The sequence below is a fragment of the Rhinatrema bivittatum genome, chromosome 8 (genome assembly GCF_901001135.1).
Source record: "Rhinatrema bivittatum chromosome 8, aRhiBiv1.1, whole genome shotgun sequence".
NCBI lineage: Eukaryota > Metazoa > Chordata > Amphibia > Gymnophiona > Rhinatrematidae > Rhinatrema > Rhinatrema bivittatum.
In genome coordinates this window covers 71,056,279-71,077,922 of record NC_042622.1, presented here as the reverse complement: position 1 = coordinate 71,077,922, position 21,644 = coordinate 71,056,279, and the positions used below count along the sequence as shown (strand labels likewise).

The 21,644-nt window shown below is 44.6% G+C and overlaps 1 protein-coding gene across 2 annotated transcripts in view; it reads left to right on the top strand.

Annotated features, from left to right (window-relative positions):
• Positions 1-21,644, top strand: part of LOC115096662 (ubiquinol-cytochrome-c reductase complex assembly factor 1) — a 230,433-nt gene that overhangs the window by 77,905 nt on the left and 130,884 nt on the right. For both annotated transcript variants that reach the window (XM_029611613.1, XM_029611612.1), the window contains exon 7: positions 8,150-8,207. In XM_029611613.1, coding sequence (XP_029467473.1) covers positions 8,150-8,207 — 58 coding nt within the window. The remainder of the gene's footprint in view (positions 1-8,149; positions 8,208-21,644) is intronic.

Genomic DNA, 21,644 nt, shown 5'->3' with positions numbered 1-21,644 from the left:
GATGTTGCTGGATAAGAGTTGATGGCGAGTTCAGCCCATGGCAAAAGTTCAGCCCAGTCATTTTGACGTGTACCCATGTAGGCACGAATGAACTGCTTGAGTGTCCTATTCATTCTCTCCATTTGCCTGTTTGACTGAGGTGAAGTCGAGAGAGATATCAAACTTCTTGCACAAAGCTTTCCAGAACTTAGCTGTAAATTGAGCTCCTCTGTCTGAAACGATGTGCTTTGGCATGCTGTGTAGATGAAAGATATGGGTGATGAAAAGCTTTGCAAGCTCCATGGCTGTGGGCAAGCCAGGGAGCGCCACGAAGTGAGCCATCTTCGAGAAATGATCCACTGTAACCCAGATGGTATTGTTACCTCCCGGGAGTGGTAAGTCTACCACAAAGTCTGTAGCAATGTGAGTCCAGGGCTCGTCTGGTACTGGCAAGGGTTGAAGAAGACCCCAAGGATGTCCAGGCGGTGGCTTCTGTCTGGCACAATTGGAACAAAAAGCAACATAGGAGAACGTGTCTTCCTTCATGGTGGGCCACCAGTAGTACTTCTGTAGCTTAACCAGAGTTCTGCGCTGACCAGGGTGTCTAGCCAGTTTAGAATCGTGAGCCAAGCTAATAGCTTTTTCCTTAGGTTCCTGGGTACAATAGTCTTGCCTGCAGGTACCAGGTGAGTAGCTGACAAGTGAGTAGCTGACAAGATAACTCTTTTCGGGTCGATGATATGTTGTGGTTCATCAGGTACGTCCTCAGGGAGGAATGAGTGAGATAGGGCATCTGCTCTGAAGTTCTTCTCTCCAGGGCGGTATTTCAGCACAAAGTCAAATCTGTTGAAGAACCGGGACCATCTCGCCTGCCTATAGTTTAGGCGCTGAGCGTGACAGAGGTACTCCAGATTTTTGTGATCCGTGAAAACAGTGCTCTGATGTTGTGCACCTTCAAGCCAGGGGCGCCACTCTTCGAACGCCATCTTTATTGCCAGTAGCTTTTTATCCCCAATGCCGTAGTTTTTTTCCTCTGGTGAAAAGCGCCGAGAGAAAAAGGAACATGGATGTAAGGTCTTAGTATCACTGGCCTGGCTTAGCACGGCCCCTACGCCTACGTCTGAGGCATCGACCTCAACGATGAAGGGCTGGGTTGGATCCAGATGTCGAAGGCATGGCTTACTTGAGAAGGCGTCTCAGTTTCTGAAATGCTGTCACAGCTTCTGTAGACCAATTGGCGACGTTAGCACCTTTCTTAGTCATTGCTGTTAAGGGAACAGTTAGTGAGGAGTAGTTCTTGATGAATGTTCTGTAGTAGTTGGTAAATTCCAGAAATCATCTAAGAGCCTTTAGACCTTTGGTTGTGTCCATTTCTGAATGCTCTCCAGCTTCTGTGGGTCCATCTGGAAACCTTTGTTGGAAACAGTGTATCCTAAGAAAGATACTGATTCCTTGTGGCACTCGCATTTAGACAACTTGGCGTATAGGCGGTTCTCGTGGAGTCTTTGCAACACTCTTTTGACATCTTCCAGATGAGTGTTCATGTCCTGGGAAAATATCAATATGTCATCTAAGTATACAACGACACATTTGTAGAGTAGATCACGCAGAATGTCGTTCATCATGTTTTGGAAGACATCCAGGGTGTTGCACAGGCCGAAGGGCATCACTAGATATTCAAAGTGCCCATCCCGGGTATTGAAGGCTGTCTTCCATTCATCGCCAGAACGAATGCGAACTAGGTTGTAGGCTCCCTTGAGATCAAGCTTGGAGAATATCTTGGCTCCGAGATAAGTGGTAAGGGATAATGTTCTTTCACAGTGATCTCGTTTACACCTCTGTAGTCAATGCATGGATGCAATGTTCCGTCCTTCTTTCCCACAAAGAAGAAGTCTGCGCCGGCAGGAGACTTGGAGGTTCTTATGAAGCCTTTCTGAAGGTTCTCCTGTATGTACTCAGACATAGCTTTGTTCTCAGTAATGGAGAGAGGGTAAACCCTTACTTTAGGTGGTTCAGTGTTAGGCTTCAAATTGATGGCGCAGTCGTAGGATCTGTGTGGAGGTAGTACATCCACAGCGTCTTTGGAAAATACATCTTGAAAAGATGCAGACTGAGGTGGCAACCCAGGCATCATCGGGGTAGTTGGCATGCAGGGTATTGGAGAAACCTCCATCAAACATTTACCATGGCAATCTGGACCCCAACATGAAAGCTCCAGAGTGGCCCATTTGAATTGAGGCATATGCTGCTGCAGCCACGGTAGCCCCAGTACTAAAGGGTGCATGGCCTTCTCTAGTACAAAGAAGGAAATAGTCTCTGAATGGAGAGCACCGGTCTGTAAACTCACTGGCTCAGTGAGCTGGGTTACTTCACCCGGTAAGGGCTCCCCATGAATTGAAGTTAGGAGTAGTGGAGACATCATGGTGGTGGTGGGGATCCGCAAGTGCTCCACTAATTGTTTCAAAATGAGGTTGCCTCCTGCCCCTGAGGCCACTAGGGCAAGAGTCTGGTATTCTAAGGGTCCGCAGATTAAGGATACAGGAAGAGAGAGCAGAGGAGAGGGAGCAGTTAGACCTAAGAAGAGTCCTCCCGCAGGACTTAGGTCTACCAGTTTCCCGGACATATAGGGCATGTTTGTATAGCATGACCAGCTTGTCTACAATATATGCATAGCCCCAACCTCTTTTGTGTTCTTCTCTCTTTTGAAGTCAGGTGACTGCGGCCCAATTGCATTGGTTCTTCTTCGCTGGCAACTGGAACCGAAGGAACAGGCCTGGGTGTTGACTTAATTCGAGTTTTACCCTGAAAGGGGTCTTCTGGGAATCTTGGTCTCTTGAACCTTGTCACGAAGTCAGCGATCAATCCTTGTTGCTAACTTCACCAGTTCAGCCAAGGTCTCAGGCATCTCACGAGCTGCCAGCTCGTCTTTCAAATGAGTGTTCAATCCTTCAAAGAAGAAAGTCCTCAGGCATTTAGGGTCCCAATGTAATTCTGACGCTAGTGTCTTGAATTCTATGGCGAAATCTGATAGAGGTTTATTACCTTGCTTCAGGTAAACCAAAGAGGATCCTGCAGTCGTGTGCCGGGCAGGGTCATCGAAAACTGACCTGAACAGTTCAAGGAACCCCTGGCCAGATCCTGTAGGATAGGATCATCGCGCTCCCACAGCGAAGAGGCCCAAGCCAACGCTCTTCTGAATGTAGGTGGTCTTGGCATAGGCTGTAGGAAAATGATTAGGTTGCAGGGAAAAGTGCATGTAACATTGGTTGATAAATCCTCTACATTTCCAAACTTCCCCTTAGAAGCGTGTTGGAGCAGATAGAGGTACAATTGTCTTGACCGTCACTTCTGGCGGTGTAACTTCTTTACCTATGGTAATTGGTGAATTCATCTGTGCATGCAGCTGGTTAAACGCAGCAATCAAGTTCTCCAGCGCGTTCTGCTGTTCGGAGATTCGCTGGGCCAGGCCTGGAATGGCCTGCAATGCCGTGAGCTGAGCCAAATCCATGGAGTTAGCAATCTGTTATGGTTTTGAGGTGTTTGAGTGGATTCTTGGGTACTGTGGAGGGGAGGAGCCCCCTGAGGAGCCACAGTACTAGGCTAGACTCGGGATGCACAAACACAGAGTTATGTCTTTTATTGAACAGCTGATGTATACCACCAGAGGTGGCAGTAGTGAGGTAATCCAGAAGTAGCAGTCCAGGGACCCTCGGCAGAGGGGACCCGTCTCTCTGAGATGGTATAGGGAATCCAAGATTAGGTTCCCAGCGTGGTAGAGCTGTAGATGAGACAGACTGAGAAGTTAGATTACTCACAATGTTGGTGTTATAAGAATGAAGATTCCAGCAGGCAGTAATTGAAGACAGGCATTTGTACCAGGGAGAGCAGGCCCTCGAGGAGCGAGTACCTGATCCCAGATAGGCTCCTGAAAGAGAGCAAAGGGCCCCCGTGGAGCCAGTACCCAAGGTTAGTGAATTACCCCGAAGGGCAGAGAGAGCTTCCAGCGCAGCAAGGAAGCGGCAGAGTAGTTCAGACCAGAGGCAGACTGATCCGTATCACGGTCTTTGCTAACTCAATGAGCTAGCAAACAAGGACAGGTTAAATACCCGGATGGCGTGACGTCACTCGAGGGGCACGCCCCGAGATTCCCGCCATGACATGGATAAAGATTTGGGTGATGTGCGCGCGCGCACCCTAGGAGTAACATGGTGTGAGGCTTTACCATAGCCATTCCAGGGATGCCAGCGAGAGCGGCATGCAGACGCGACGATAGCCATCTTCCCAAGGCTAGCGAGGAGAGCAGAGAAAAAGGTGAGGCACAGAGGTTGAAGCCTTCTGAGACCGACAGACGCAACATAGGGGTAATCAGAAGAGGAATGCTGTCCAGCAACTACCAGAATGGTTCAGCTATTGGAACAGCTGGGTTGGGTGAGCTATTTCCCCCAAAAAGCAACCTGCAGCCCTCTTGAGTTTGGAATACCGGGGTGCTCGATTGGGTGCTTTGGAGGGGATGGTGCCCTTGTGATGGAAGAATACCAGTAGTAAAGATCTAAAATCAGGTTCTGGTTTATGGAAAATGGAGAGTCCCAGAGTCTGATTATCCTCAAATGTTGGGATTAATGCTGGCTTGGGACCCTGGGCAGATGTACATTGGTGGCCTTTGCAGACTGTTTGTCTTTTATGTTGGAAACCTCAGACTAGGGACTACCAGGTCACACTGTCGCTTTGATAGAGATCAGGTGCAGTCTGATGTAGCAGCTGTCAGATTGGTTCTTGTCTCAAGGAATGGATTTGAAAATTCCGAGGTGGACAGTATTGGCCACAGTCACTAGGCTCTGTGGCTGGGGCATTCCTGGACAGGTGCAGGTGGCTCAATCGGGCTTCTCATGCTGGAGTCTTTCTCTGTAGTCCAAGGGAGAGAGGTGAGAGTACTTTTGGGCAACGCATTGGCAGTGGTGCACATAAGTCAGCATAATGGGTCCTGGAGTGCTGCGGTGGTATCGGATGCGAGCTTCTTGTTCATGTGTGCCACAGTGCATCTCAAAGTGATGTTGCCTTCATACATCACAGAAGGTACAGGCAGATTGTTAGAGCAGACACGTGGCCAATCCAGGTGACTGGGAATTCTCCAGCACAGAATACTCCATATTTCTGAATATATGGAAGGAGCTTTGAAGGATTATGATGACATATGGCAGGATGAAAGAACCTTCAATTTTTGCAGTTACAGAGAGAGCAGGAGTCTGTGCATCTAGGCGCTCAGGTGCAAGCATGGCCCGGAATGGGGTTGACACTTTTTCTGCACTTTGGATGGTTTTTGGTTGAGTTATTCAAAGGCTGCAAAGGTATTGGGGGGGGTGGCGGGCACTCCTTGTAGTTCTCGAATGGCCCAGGCGCCCTTGGTTTGCAGACTTGTTAGGTCTCAGGCAGGATCTACTACATCAGAGGACAGTGGTCTTGGATCAGAAAGTTCACTTCTGCATCATGGCTTGCTTTTGTGAAGCTAAGGCTGGGGAGCAGGGGTAGTCCGATGAGGTAGTCTCTACCCTTCTGCAAACCAGGGGGAACATCAACTTCCTTAGTCTGTTTTAATCTCAAAATGTTTTGTATTTTGGGGTTCTGGGACAGGGATCCCTCTGTTCTCTCCTTTATTCAGGAGGGGTTACGGAGGGACCTAGTGTTGCACTTCTTAAAAGTGCAAGTGGTGGTACTGTCTTGTTATAGAGGGCAGATCCAAAGTCTGTCTTTAGCAGTGCACCTGGAAATGGTAAAGTTTATATAGGGGATTTAAGCACTTTTGGTCTCCAGTCAGAGGCTTGGTCTCTTCTTGGATCCTTGTCTTCATATTGAGAGCATTGTGTGGACCTCCATTTTGGGCCCATCAGAGAGGCAGTTCTATAGGCTATTGCTTTAATGGTGGTATTCCTGGTAGCAGTTTCTTTTGATGACATATCTCAGAGTTGCAGGGATTCCTTTGAGATTTTTGTTTTTCAGAAGAGGTTTTCCTTTCAAAAGATGCATTACTACTTGCCTAAAGGACTGTCATTCTTATGTTTAGAGCAGAAGGTAGAGTGACCATCCTTCTGAAAATCAAAATTGGAGAGTAGTTCTCTTCATGTTTTAGATAGGCAAAGGGTTCCTTTCAAGTATCTTCAGGTAATGAAATGCCTTTCTCAAGTCAATCATCCCTTCATGCTCTTCAGCAGTTTCAGGAAAGGGGAGGAAGGCTCTGAGACTATGGTTCTAAATGGATTAAGGTGGCTATTGTTGTGGTTTGTATATGCAAAGATCTGGAGGGTTCCTAAAGGGCTCAGGACATTTCCCTGCTGGGGGCTAAGCAATCTCTTGTGCAAAGTACTGGTTATTTCACCACAGATATTCTATAATGCGGCTGCTTAGGTCTCATTGTGCTAGCCTTTCAAACATTCTCGTTTGGTTGTGTTGCAAAGGACGCAGCCTTGTTCAAGGTGAGTGTGCTAAAAGCAAGTCTTCAGGCTCCCTCCCTTGGGCACATCCCATGTGCCTGAACTTGTCTGCTGGGCTGATGAGGAAAGTAAAATTAGGTTACTTACTTGCTAATTCTTACTTGCTAATCCAGAATCCTACCTAGTTGGCCTGTATCCTGCTTCTTTCAGTATTTAATTTAATGTGACAGAGAGTTTGCATATTCTTGTTTGTTAGTCTCCTTCAGTAGTGGGGTCAGCTGTTGTGGTTTACCAACAATCCTTTTATCACCCCTGCTGGTAGGAGGATGTTGCTTTGGTAAGTTCATACTGAGAGACTGCAGGTGGCGCCGTTCCTTATGTGGCTGAGTCCCCAGCAAGAGCTTTGGTCTCGGTTTCCAGCTGCTGGTAGGGGAGAAAAATCCATGTGTTTGGACTGATCTGGTAGAGCTCAAGGAAAGAAAATTAGCAGGTAAGTAACCTAATTTTACCTTCATCCCTGGGATAGGACAGAATTGTCCTGCATACTATGAAATGAAGATAGACCTAAAACAATTTTGTTGAAAAAAAATTCCCTATAAATCTGAGTCTCGATGGCAGTGTATGAGATTGAAAAGTCACATAGTAGGGGAAAATTGCAAGGAGTTTATGTAAGAAGATCAATTTATGCATTAAATCACTAGAAGAGCTGAGTGTATGGTTGGGGAGTCTAATTTTTAATTTGGTGATATGCATTAAGATTGATTTTTATTATGGAATTCCAGTGTATTGGACTCTGTCCAGATGCCACTCACTTAAATGTGAAATCTATAACTCTTGATGCTAAATATGGCCCCTTTCAGATGGAAATAGTCAGTCTTGCAAATACTGTGTAAAGGTAACTAATTTCCCTTATTATCAAAACTTACAACGCTTAGATCTTGACCGTCATAATAGGCATCATTGTGTTGTGCTTCCCAGCATTTTGCACTCTGCCTTACATATAATCATAGGTCAATGTTACCATCAAAACAATTTTTTATATTTTGTGTGCTTCTTCACCCGTGATAATAAAATATGAATTGACTACTGAACTTGTTATTCTTAGTCCATAATCTGTAAGAACTTTTACTTATCTTGGATTCCAATCCTCATGTTAGTTCAGCTGCAATCTTTATATTCATTACGATCTCCTTGTTCAATGCTGTTAATATGTTGCAATCTCTATATTTCTTACGATCTCCTTGCCCGACACAATGCTGTGTTTCAGACTTAATAGTGTCCTTTCTCAAGGGCTCAATTTATGCTTGCAACATGGTTCCTCTCAGCGTTTTTGCCTCATTTCTCGTAAGTTTTGATAATAAGGGAAATTAGTTACCTTTACTCATTTAAATGTTCCATGTTTAATGTACTTTCTACCTTTTATAAATAATATGATAATCTCTGGTAGTGAAATGTGAAGGAAAGCCAGAAAGCAACTGAGGTCTGTGGCATTGTACTAGGAGTAAAATTGGGCAGACTAGATGGGCATAAATGTCCTTATCTGCCATCTTATTCTGCGACAGAGATAGGAACAGGGTAGGGAGGTTGTACTAGTTCTTAAGAACATAAGAAATGCCATGATGGGTCAGACCAAGAGATTAGCAGGTGGCTTTTAAATCTGCTACCCCTAAGTGCATCTACTTCTCTCAGGATGAGGAGATTGGAACATCGTGATTGGTTCCTGATTATGCTGGTATTTTCTTTAGGATGCAGTTTGCCTGACACATTGAATTCCTGGTTTTTGGTGACTCAGCTTCATGTTTGGTAAGTAACAATAAAACTCAGAGCCTTATGTACTCAACATTTTTCCCATAGGCACAAAATGGGAGAAACAGTTAGACAGTAACTTTTAAACTGGTGCGTGGGCGCACATGTGTGCACCTTTGTTGGCCCCCACCCAGGGACGCGGTCATTTTATAACATACACACGTATATGCATGCATGTTATAAAATAGCCTGACCACGCGAACATGTACGTGCAATTTTAAGTGGATGCGCGCAAATACCATTTCTACCGCATAAGTGGGGGGATTTTAAAATACACGTGTGCCGACGCCATTACCGGTTTTCCCAGTTTGTTCCCACTTCGCCTATGTAAGGGATGGGACTTCCAAACCATCCTAGTTTAATAGCCTCCCTTCTCCCGTTATCCCCGACCTTTAAAACCCCACTGATTTACCTAGATTTTTTGTTTTACAACATAACACGTCATCCAATGCAGAAGTAAAGTTACGTGATTGGTGACTCCGGTGCTCACCAGTGCGCTTAAGTATTTAAGCACAAATTTCAAGTTTGAATCCTAATGCCCATGCCCCACCCAGACCACACCCATGCTCAATTCCTTTTTAAACTTTTCATTTATGTGCGCAGCGGCAAGTACCCGCATATCTGGCCAGCTTTTTAAATACCACTCGGCGCCCGCAAGCCTGACATGAGCTAGTTCTGAATGGAATTCTAGTTCTGAATGCAAATAAGACTGAACTCCTAATCATCTCCTCGGACCACTCGGCCTTAATCAATCCACCAGCAGGCAACACCCAGATCACGCAAGTAAGGGACCTTGGAGTAATCATTGATAACCGTCTGAATCTTAAGAAAGCCATCAATAACACTACCAAGGACTGCTTTTATAAATTACAAGTCATGAAAAGGCTCAAACCCCTCCTCCACTTCCAAGATTTCAGGACAGTGCTCCAAGTCACACTCTTTTCCAAAACAGATTACTGTAACTCTCTTCTCCTCGGGCTCCCTACTTCATCTATCAAACCATTACAGATGCTCCAAAATGCTGCGGCAAGAATCCTGACTAATACCAACAGAGGAACACACATCACCCCCATACTACAGAACCTGCACTGGCTGCCAATCAAATATAGAATATTACACAAGGCTCTCACTATAATCCACAAAGTCATTCACAACCAACAACAACTAGACCTCCAGATTCCCCTCAAATTATACTCATCAGACAGACCGATTCAAGAAGCATATAAAGGCACCCTGCAACCCCCTACAACGAAATCTACCCGCCTATCATCTACCAAAGAACGAACCTTCTCTACAGCTGGCCCAGCCATCTGGAACAAGATGCCCACAGAACTCAGATTAGAACCATGCCCGTTTACCTTCCGCAAAAAACTTAAGACATGGCTCTTCATCCAGGCCTTCACTTAACCTACAGTTCCAGCAATTCCTCACTAATTCAGACACTGACTCCTACCTAAACTCTCTGACAAGTGTAGCCTATACACTTATGCCTCTTCTCATCATATTATTGTATTATCTAATTTGTTCAGTTATGCCTTCTATCGCTCCGGCTATCCTAGCCCTCCAGGTTAATACCCCTTGTTATATGTAACTTTCATTTCTTGTTATATGGTTGACTTTGTTATTCCCCTCATGTTATTTGTAAACCGATCTGATATGAATTTCTTTCATGAAGATCGGTATATAAAAATGTTAAATAAATAAAAATAAAATAAATGAGCGTATCTCCTGATTTTTGGTGCATACCAGGCTTTTAAAATTCATCTTTTAGCACTTAGGCCAATTTAGTTTGAATCCTCTCTTTCTGAAACAAATTTACAAGTCTTTGGAAAAATGCATTTTTTTTAAAACTGATGCTTACTTTTTCATCTTATTAGCTTGGATCTTTGTTATTGTTTTATTAGTGATCAGGTATTACACTACAGAGATGTTAAATGTAATGTGGACAAGACCAAAATTGGCAAAGGTGATCATCTAAGTAGGTGCTTTGCACCAGAGGTTAAGAAAAGTTGATGAACTATCACTGATAGATGATTATGAACTTCATGGCTTTAAGGGATATGTTCAAGGTTAAACCGGAATCATTAAATGTACATTTTGGAGATACTTAGCAGATAATTTTTCCCACAGTTGATAGCTTTATAGTTATGTTGTGCATCTACGTAACAATGGTTGGAGCCACTCAACTCTCATGTAGCAAAAAGTATGCTTTCACCCGTTGTTATGATAGATCTTAATGCCAGTAATCAGCACTGTCTATGTTATGCCTGCTGCCACAAGACTTTGATCCAAAAGAAGCCATTAATAATCCACAGCTTACTATAACTGTTGAAAAGACATATAGGGCAATTTTCAGACTGTCCACACTGAGTGTCAGGTTGAGGGCCTTCAAGCACCGTCAGATCTGTATTGTGTCTCAGTACTGGTTTATTTAATGACAATGACAGAATAACATTTCCTGAATTATGTAATGCAAGTAAATGTTTGAGTAAAGCTTATCTGCAGTCCAGGTCAGTTCACCATAATTTCTCTTCTTTCATCCCCGAGCCATCTAAATGCTGGGAACACCTTATAAATGTTTCACCATCCTTTTTGAATCCCCCAGGACCAGTCCGGATCCTCAGGGGCGGGGCTATACTGTAGGTTATCTGCAATCTAAAGCAGATTTTTTCTGAGTTAGTCTGTAGCTCCACATAAATCACATCTCCCTTGGACCTAGCAGACCCCAGTTCAAGGCCAGCCAGAACATCTTTTCCCTGACATTGGGACAAAGCCCATGGGTACTTTTAACCTGCAGACTCTGTACCAATTTTGGAAATGAAAGTATGCACATATTGTTTGGTTGAAACTTGCCATGGGTATGAAGCACCAGCAGACATTTGCAACTGCTTTTTGTGCATGTTGAAAATGCAATCTGAGCATTTACTTTTCCTCTCTAAACCTCGTATAGAATACAGAGATTTTTACAATTGTGAATTGCACCTTGACTCTCATGGTTCGTTTATAGATTTTGCAAAGCAGTGGGTAAGTTGCCTCCTTTTTCTTTTATCAGTATACCACATTCTTCCATACTCACATTTATTCCCATTCCCATCTTTGTCTTGGTTTCTTTCATATAGGTTTGTCATTTAGGTTGTTCAGTTACATATCGCCACGGGTACATTTTTGAGCATTAGTTGAACATTTGTGTTTCCAATCTCTTTCTGATAACATTTTCTGCATTGTTGGTTTTGATTTGATTTGATTGTGGATAAAGGTGAACCGGTAGATGTAGTGTATTTGGATTTTCAGAAGGTGTTTAACAAAGTTTCTCATGAGAGGCTTCTAAGAAAACTAAAAAGTCAAGGGATAGGAGGCGATGTCCTTTTGTGGATTACAAACTGGTTAAAAGACAGGAAATAGAGAGTAGGATTAAATGGTCAATTTTCTCAGTAGAAAAGGGTAAACAGTGGAGTGCCTCAGGGATCAGTACTTGGACTGGTACTTTTCAATATATTTATAAATGACCTGGAAAGGAATACGACGAGTGAGATTATCAAATTTGCAGATGATACAAAATTATTCAGAGTAGTTAAATCACAAGCAGATTGTATACTTTGCAAGAGGACCTTGAGAGACTGGAAGATTGGGCATCCAAATGGCAGATGATATTTAATGTGGACAAGTGCAAGATGTTGCATATAGGGAAAAATAGCTCTTGCTGTAGTTACATGATGTTAGGTTCCATATTAGGAGCTTCCACCATAGTGGATAATATTTTGAAATCGTCGGCTCAGTGTGCTGCAGCAGTCAAAAAAGCAAACAGAATGTTAGGAATTATTAGGAAGGGAATGGTTAACAAAACGGAAAATGTCATAATGCCTCTGTATTGCTCCATGATGAGACTGCACCTTGAATACTGTATACAATTCTGTTCGCCGCATGGATGGAGATGGAGACGGTATAGAGAAGGGTGACCAAAATGATAAAGGGGATGGAACAGCTCCCCTATAAGGAAAGGCTGAAGAGTTTAGGGCTGTTCAGCTTGGAGAAGAGATGGCTTAAGGGGGGATATGATAGAGGTCTTTAAAATCATGAGAGGTCTTGAACGAGTAGATGTGAATCGGTTCTTTACACTTTCAGATAATAGAAGGACTAGGGGGCACTCCATGAAGTTAGCAAGTAGCACATTTAAGATTAATTGAAGAAAATTGTTTTTCACTCAACGCATAAGCGCTGAAATTTGTTGCCAGAGGATGTGGTTAGTGCAGTTAGTGTAGCTGGGTTTAAAAAAGGTTTGGATAAGTTCTTGGAGAGGAAGTCCATTAACTGGTATTAATCAAGTTGACTTGGGAATGGCCTCTGCTATTACTGGCATCAGTAGCATGGGATGTTCTTAGTGTTTGGGTACTTGCCAGGTTCTTGTGGCCTGGTTTGGCCTTCGTTGGAAACAGGATGCTGGGCTTAATGGTCTCTTGGTCTGACCCAGCGTGGCAATTTCTTATGTTCTTATGTGTATCTGGAGATAGCCAGTTTACAAATTTTCCCCAAGAAAAAATTTACTTTTCTATATTTTACCAGATATCTGTTTATTCCATTCAAAAGCTATATCAGTGATTTCTACAATAATCTGATGATTTTTTTTTCAATCTACTTATAATCACCTTTCTAGCTGTGATTTAACTAATTAGTATTAGTTGTTTACCACTTTCGGGTAGATATTCAAACAACTCAGTCTAAGTGAGTCAGCCGGATAAGTCCCATCCAGCTAACTCACACAGGATATTCAGCAGCGTGGCTAGTTAGCTGGATAAGTCTTATCCAACTAACTTTAAACTTGCTGTTGAGCAGGTGTAACTTACTCTGTTAACTTGACCAGATAAGTCTGAATATTGGCACTAAGTTAGCTGGATAAGTAACTCCAACCTGTTTCGCCCACATCTCATCCACCACCTATCTGGCTTAGCTAATAAGTATTTATCTGGCTAAGTGGCTGACACTAAATGGGACTGGATATTCAGCCACCGCCATTTAGCTGGATAAGTCCCTACTTAATCCAGTTAAATAGTGCTGAATATCGGTCTCCAAAACTTTTTAAATTTCTTCTCTGTCTCGTCTAATGTTGTAGTTGTTAATGATAATTATTATTTGTATAGTACTACCTGGCATATGCAGTGCTGTACAGAGAGACTTTAGAGAAAGTTCTTGCTCCTTGGAGCATATAATCTAGTCAAGCCAGGCAGACAAGAAAAATAAGAATTTTCTTAGCGTCCAGTCAGATGAATCCAGAACAAGTGGGTTATGCACTTCTACCAGCAGATGGAGATGGAGCAAACTGACATCACATTATATATACCCCTGCAGTGACATCAGCCTGCCAGTATTCTCCAGCAGATGGTGGACGTGCATCTCCCCTCTGGTGATTGCTTCGATTTGAAAAGGAGAAATAAGGAAAAAAAAGTATTCACCCCACTCTCCTACCAAATAGTCCTCCCCAGTTGAGAATTCTGGGGTTATTTCCATGATCCCTCAGAGGTGTGCCTTGGTCGAGTAGCCGTCAGTCGGTGTGGACTTAGCTGTTAAAATGAAAGGCAGTGGGTGCAGGAAGCCGAGCACAGCAGTGACGGCACATGCCCCCCGCAGCTGGAGACTGGCTCTGTACTCAGCCAGGTAAGACTGAGCTCAGGTAAGTTTATTTAAAAAATATATAATAATAATACATACAGAGACAGAGAAGGAGGGTTTTTTGGCATAGGGCTTCCTCCTTTCCCCGGTCTCCTGTTCAGCATACTGTTCCGACGATCATCCCGTTCCATGGGAGGTCGAGGGACGTGGGCAGCCTGACAGGTTGAGCAGCCTCTGTAGGTTAGGCCCCGCTCTGAGGCTTTGTCACTGCATGTGGCGTGGTAGGCCTCAAAAGCGTTTCGTGCGCTTTCTATAGGCTGCCCTCTACAGGAATGTTGGTTCAGTGTATGTGTCTAGCTGTGTGTCCAAGTTGTGCATCCAGTTTTGGATGCTTAGTCGGGCTAGTGGTCTGTGTATCCAAGTTAAGCGGTGCACTTAGTGGCTGCACGCTTACCTGTGCGCCCAAGTTGAGCATTGCTGAGCGCTTAAGCCTTTTACGGTACCTATCCTTGGGCACCTGTCTTGGATGTCTAGGCATTGGGACGCCTAGATTTTGGGCGTTAAAAAAAACAAACAAATACTAAGCAACCCCAGCTAGATGCACGCCTCCAGTTGCTGCTCAGCGCACTGTCAACCTAATTGCGCCTATACCTAAGCAACCTAAGCGCTTTCTGCTTGCACTGCCTGTCAATTTTGGGCTTCTCAGCCATGAGTGCTTGCTAACTTGTGCCAGCGCTGTTTGGAGGCTCAGGGAGAATTATCTTCCTCTGATTTCACTAAGCCTGGTTCTTCCCAGCTGGATGAAGGTCTGGGTAAAGATGATTCAGCTGGAATGCCTGATTTTGGATATCCCATGACTGAGTATGCCTCAGGTACCTCCTGGTATGGATACTTCTTCTTTTTCTTGGGTAGAATTTTTCCAGGGATTGCAATCCTTTCTTCAGGCACAGTCCTCCACCCTTTCCAATGCTTCCAGGGCAGGGTCGCAAGTAGGAATCTTACCTGGACCTACTGTTAAGCACCAGACTACTCCTAGAGCGGCAGCGGGACTGCCCGATAGAGATCCAGATGGTACGGATGATGACACTAATCCTGACTCTCTTGAGGATGGTGAAATTTCTCCAGGATAGAACCATATAGGACTATGCTATGGTTCTTTCATAGAGATGAACTGCCAGCTCTGATCTCCCACACCTTGAAAATGCTCAGAGTTCCAGGGACAGATTCCGTGTCTGAGCCAAAGAGAAATCCCATTTTGGTTTCCTTGGGTAAAGCCTCTTATTATTTCCCTGTGATGGAGGCCATTCAAGAATAGATTGATCTTGAATGGGATGCCCCAGAGGCCTGTACTGTCTGGATCCAGTGAAGAGAGTGTTTATGTTTTCTGAAAGTAGATGCATTTGTGTGTGCAGTCTCCAAATGGACTACTATTCCTGTGGATAGGATGCTCATGATAGGATTGAGGCTATCCTTAAGCAAGCATTTGAAGCAGTGTCAATGGCCTTGCAGATCGCTTCTTGTTGTTCCATGGTGGCTTGCTCTTGTTTGCTTCTCTCCCAGAAGGTCGATGACTCTGGGGTGAACTCCAGAGCAGTAATAGAACCAGCTGCTGCCTTCTTGGTAGATTCAGGCTGTGATTTGGTCCGCACTTCAGCCAGAGGGGTGGCTTCGATAGTAGTGGCCAGGCGTCAGTTGAGGCTGAGAAATTGGTTAGCTGATGCGACCTCCAAGGCTATCCTCACCAAACTGCCCTTTAAAGGCTTGCTCTTATTTGGGAATAAATTGGAGAAACTGGCCAGTAAATAGGAAGATTCTCCGGTTCCTCGTTTGCCAGAGGATAAGAAGCAGATGCCACGCTCCCTTAATATGGGAGGTCGTGCTAGAGGATCCAAGCATTTTTGACCCTATAGAGGAGCAACCTTTCAGAGGACTCGACCCTTCGGTAGGTCTCAGTCCTTTCATCCCAGACAATCCAGAAGGGACGCAGGATTGGGTAGTGGAACCTCCTGATCTTCCCAATAAATGTTCGTCTACCCACCCCCAAAAACAGGCGATAGGAGGACGCTTCTCTCTCATTCATCAGAGGTGGGTTGAAATCACATCGGATCAGAGGGTCCTGGAGGTGATATGAGAAGGATATGTGATAAAGTTTTGCAGTGTTCCTTGGGATGTGTTCATTGAGTCTCTCTGTCACTCCTCGCAGAAGAAGCAGGCAGAGGAAGATACATTGGCAAGGCTTCTCAGTCCGAGGGTTGTGGTCCAGTGCCCACGTCTCTTGAACATACGGGGCGATATTCAATTTATTTTGTTGTGCCCAAGAAGAGGGGTTCGTTTCATCCCATTCTGGACCTCAAAGACGTAAACCATCATCTGTGAGTGAAACATTTTTGCATGGAAACATTACACTTGGTAATATTGGCCGTGCAATCGGGGGAATTTCTGAATTCTCTGGTTCTGTCTGAGGCATAGCGTCACATTCCTATCCGACTAGAACATCAATGCTTTCTGCAGTTCGCCATTGGGATGCCATTTTCAGTTTCGGGCGCTGCCCTTTGGTTTGGCCACTGTTCCCAGGACCTTTTCTTTTTTTTTTTTGTAAATATCTTTTTATTATACCACAAAATACAATAAACATCCAAAAACATAGTAAAACACATAGTTCGGATATTTGTACAATGTAACAAGTATGATATATGGCATAGCGGCTTTTTCTTCCCAACCCCCCCCCCTACCAACCCCCCACCCCAAGGTCCGTTAATCATCTGCGTCAAACCAGAGAGGTATCATTTTTTGCAAACCATAATTGAAAGGCATGCCAACTGGCAGAGAAACGTGGAATAGTGTCCCGTCTTAAGGCCGTGAGATGTTCCATATGATGTATCCATTTTAAACGGAGAAGCACTGATGTCAAAGAAGGCGGTCTCTTCTCCTTCCAATGTTTAGCAATCTCCCCTCGCACCGCCATCGCAACCGCTCCTACAAATGGCCTTGTTTGCTTGGACACTCCGTCCATAGACTTATGTAGTAAAGCTCCTTGAACAGTCCAGCGAAAATCCTTAATCAACAATTCCCCTACCCATCGTCCTACTTGTCCCCATAATTGTGTAATCTCTGGACAAGACCACCACATATGATAAAAGTCTCCCACCATACCACAGTTTCTCCAACAAAGGTTTTCTCGTATAAGACCCATTTTCTGTAATTTGGAAGGGGTTAAGTACCATCGAAACAGCATCTTATAACTTTGTTCTACTAATTGAGCCGAAAGGGAGCAATGCCGCACCGCTTGATAACAATCATCCCATTCACCCTCCTCTAGTGGCCCCCCCAGATCAGCTTCCCAGGCTTTCAAATGGTTCGCTTTTTGAGTGAGGGGCACATTTAAGATGATATATAACTTAGATATAATTCCCTTTACTATGTGTGCTTTCTCACAATAACTTTCCACTAGTGTCTTTCCTTTATTCAGATCCACCCGTACTTCATTAGACACAAGAAAGTGATGTAGCTGTAAATAGTCATAATAATCTGTTACCTTAAGATCATACTTTCCCCTCAGATCATCAAAGGATATAACCCTCTGATCCATCCAAGCCTGTCCCAGAGTGTGTAATCCCTTCTCTTCCCATTGCGGGAACTGTTTGCCCATCCGTCCAGCACTAAATTGTGCACATCCCCTAATCGGGGTGGTATACCAATATTGTTGCGTCCCTGTCATTCGCGGTCTCCAATTATACCATAGGTGTAAAGTAGCCGCAGTGCAAGGGGACAAATAACCATCTGTGATATGTCTCCGCCCAGTGGTCCAGAAAAGCTGCCGGACCGACACTCCCTGGTTCATAGCCAGTTCAATGCAAACCCATTGCTTAGGATGTACTTGGTCATGGAAATCTATTAAAGCCTTAAGTTGAGAGGCTACATAATATTTAAGGAGATGTGGGACCCCCAGGCCACCATCTGCTTTGTTTTGATAAAGCACAGATCGAGAAACCCGGGGTGGCCTTCTCTTCCAAATAAAGGAAAAGATCCTGGCTTGCAGCTTTTTAAAATAAGTCTGCGGTATTAAGCAGGGGAGTGTCTGGAATAAGTAAGCTAATTTCGGCAGGTAAGTCATTTTTATGGCCGCAATCCTGCCTAACCAGGATAATTCCAGTCTATCCCACTGCTGGAGATCTTTCTCCAACCGGGTAAATAAGGGCAAGTAGTTCCGATTGAACAGGTCTCCGTAAACCGACCCAATTTGTACCCCTAATATTTTACCGAGTGTTTTGCCCATTGAAATGGAAAGAGTTGCTTCAATTCAGAAACCTTAGATTGAGACATGAATATGGATAGTAATTCAGATTTTTCCTTATTGACTTTAAAACCAGAAACTCTACCAAAGTCCTCCAGTTCTACCAGCAAAGCTTTCAAGGAGTCCACCGGGTGGGTCAGAGTAAAGAGGACGTCATCCGCATAGAGCGAAATTTTATAATCCCTGTCCTGGAGTCGAACACCCCTAACTTCTCCCTTTGCCCGAATTCTTATTGCTAGTGGTTCCAGATATAATGCAAATAATAAGTGTGATAATGGGCAGCCTTGTCTCGTTCCCCGTTCCACCCTGAAATTAGCGGAATATCCCCCATTCACCTTTATGCAAGCAGCAGGCTCCCTGTATAATTCCTGCACCCACTTAAGGAAGCCCCCCCCCCCAGACCGACTTTGTCCATTAACCGAAAAAGAAAGGGCCAATGCACTCGATCAAATGCTTTTTCAGCATCAACCCCGAAGATTAAAGACTCTTCAGCATTCGTCCTAGCATGGTGAATAAGGTTAATCACCTTTCGAATATTGTCACCTGCCATCCTTTTGGGCATAAAACCAGCCTGGTCCTCATGTATTAAAGTAGTTATGACTACATTCAGTCTAGTGGCTAGTATTTTTGCCAAAATTTTTAGGTCAATATTTATAAGCGAGATTGGGCGATACGCACTACATTGTGTGGGATCCTTGCCAGGTTTAGGTAGTATTGTAATACCAGCAACATTGGCCGCCGATAACATGCGTCCACCACTCCCCAGCAAATTAAACATGTTAGCTAAGGGAACTACTAGTAGATCTTTAAACTTTTTATAGAATAGCGGGGTATAGCCATCTATTCCTGGAGCCTTCCCTGGTTTTAACCCTGTGATCGCTGCTAGAACTTCCGCAGAAGAGATTGGTTGACTAAGACCCTCCGATAGAGATGGATCTAAACAGGGCATAGGTATATCTGCCAAAAAGGTGGTGATAGCCTCCTCAGGTACCCCCTCGTCCCGGGCATAGAGACCAGCGAAAAATTGATTGAACTGGTTCCTGATGCCTTCGCCATCTACAATATAAGACCCATCCTGCGCTCGAATTTTAGAAATCAACGACTGGGATACTCTAGCTTTCAATTTGTGTGCCAGGAGTCGGCCCGCCTTATTACCATGTTCATAATATGTTTGCTTAGCTAAGTCTAAATTACAAACTAACTCTTCAGATTCCAACATGCGAAGGCGGTAACGTATATCTCCCAGTTCTTTTAAAAGCGCCCTCGAAGGGCCCTGCTTGTGAGCTGTCTCCACCATCGCTAGGCGTTCCCGCAATAGCTGTTGTTGTCGACCCTTTTCTTTCTTTTTATATGCAGCTATCGCAATGATCCTTCCCCTTATAACTGCCTTCAAACAGTCCCAAAGGATAATTGCAGTCGTATCTGCAGTATCATTAACTGCTAGGTAGTCTTTAATAGCCTCTCTAATCTGTGTTCCCCTTCCTTGTCTTTTATGATAGAATCATTGAGTTTCCAGAACCTACGCCCAGAATCCATACGTAAGCTGTTAAATTCCCACCATACAGGCGCATGGTCCGACCACATGATGTTGCCTATCCCAGCATGCAATGTACTATGCATCAGTGTGCTATCGATAAAGAGAAAGTCAATGCGTGTATACGTGTCATGGGCTGTAGAATAGAACGAGTAATTTTCCCAGCAGGATTTTGTTCCCTCCAAATGTCAACCACCTGCCATTTGCTAAGAAAACTCTATAGAGCTGTTCTATCCACTTTAGAGTGGTGACCACCTCCCTTGGAGCAGTCCAAGGCTGGATCGCGGACTAGATTAAAATCTCCCCCTATAATCAGAATACCGCTCTGACATGATAATATCTCATCTACCCGTTGAAAAATCTCCCTCTGCAAGGAGCTGGGATTGTAGATATTAACCAAGGTATATAGAGCCTTGTTTATGAACACAGAAGCTATCAGGAACCGCCCGCCCTTATCCCGATGGACCTGGACAACTTGAACCATCAAGTCTCTGGAGAGTAGGATCCCCACCCCCGTGTATTTATGTTGGGGTGTGCTAGCAGCAAACAGAGTGTGCGGGTAGTGAACTGACATCATCAGCTTTTCATACTTTTTGCGCAGGTGTGTTTCCTGTAGGAAAATTATGGAGGCTTTTAGAGAAAGTGCCTCCTTAAACAACATTTTCCGTTTAAGCGGCGTATTCAGACCCTTGACATTAAGGGTCACCACTTTAATGGACATCATCTATAGAATGGATACCCACGCCATGGAATAGTTAAATAATAGACACTCTTTCCATCTCCCCACTATATGGACATATATCTGATCTAACAATCTCCCTGCAAAATGACGGACTTTACGTCCCCCCCCAACCTCCCATCACCCAGATTAAACCCCTCCCAGTACCCCCCCACCCACCACTGAAACTTCAGCAGTGTTATCTGTGGAAAAAGTGACAACCTCCTCCCCTCCCACCCCTCCCCCCAATCAGAACTGCAATTTTGTAAACACTTATTTCAGCGATTTGAAAACTTTCAACATCAGCAACGAAAATCAAACCTGTACCATATGATTGGCATGGCTATTATAACTAAAGTCACCTCTGTCGGCAACATATTCGCAGCCTTAGAGGCTTTCCTCTACTCAAGGAGTAAAGCAAAATCAAGACATATCAGTCCGCAGGCTTCACGCTACTCCTTCCTTCGGGTTGCTGGGGTCTGTCGACTTGCGGCGCAGCCTGGATCCCGATTTCCCGGTCCTCTGCCATCGCGGCCGCTCCTGGCCCCCATGAGGCTGAGTTGTGGTCACATCTTCCGGCAACGAGATGCCTACCTCCTCCAGGATGGCTCGGGCATCCTCCCGTTTAATAATGCGATGCGTGGCCCCATCCTTTGTGAACGCCAATCCGCTGGGATAAAGCCATCTATATCGAATGGTCTCCTTACGGAGTAGGGATGTAACCGTGTTGAATTCTCTCCTTTTTTGGAGGGTGGCCGCAGCTAAATCATTATAAATGGCGACCTTATGCCCGTCCCATGTGATGGCATTCATTTGGCGGGACTTCTGCATAATCCTTTCCTTTTGGTGATAATAATGAAGACAAGCGATGATATCCCTCGGGGCATTATTTCTCGCAGCCCCTAAGGCCCTGTGGGCCCGATCCAATTCAATATCATTGTCCCGAATATCAGAGTCCTTAGACCCGCTGCTGAGTACCATGTGGCATATCTTTTGAACCACCAGCGCCGCGTCCATATAGGCCTCAGATTCAGGCACTCCCCGAATCCTGATGTTCGACCGTCGTGCTCTATTTTCAATGTCCTCAATTTTGAGCAAAATGTCTTCGTTCTTACTATGAAGCGTGGATATTTCAGCGCTGACTCGCGAGGCTTCCAAGGCCTGACTTTCCACCATATGTTCCACGTCTTCCACCCTGCGGCCTAGCTCTCCCATTTCCGTCCGAAATTCCGCGAGCGCAGCTTTCATATCCATCTTAATGGATTTGATGTCACTCTGTATCTC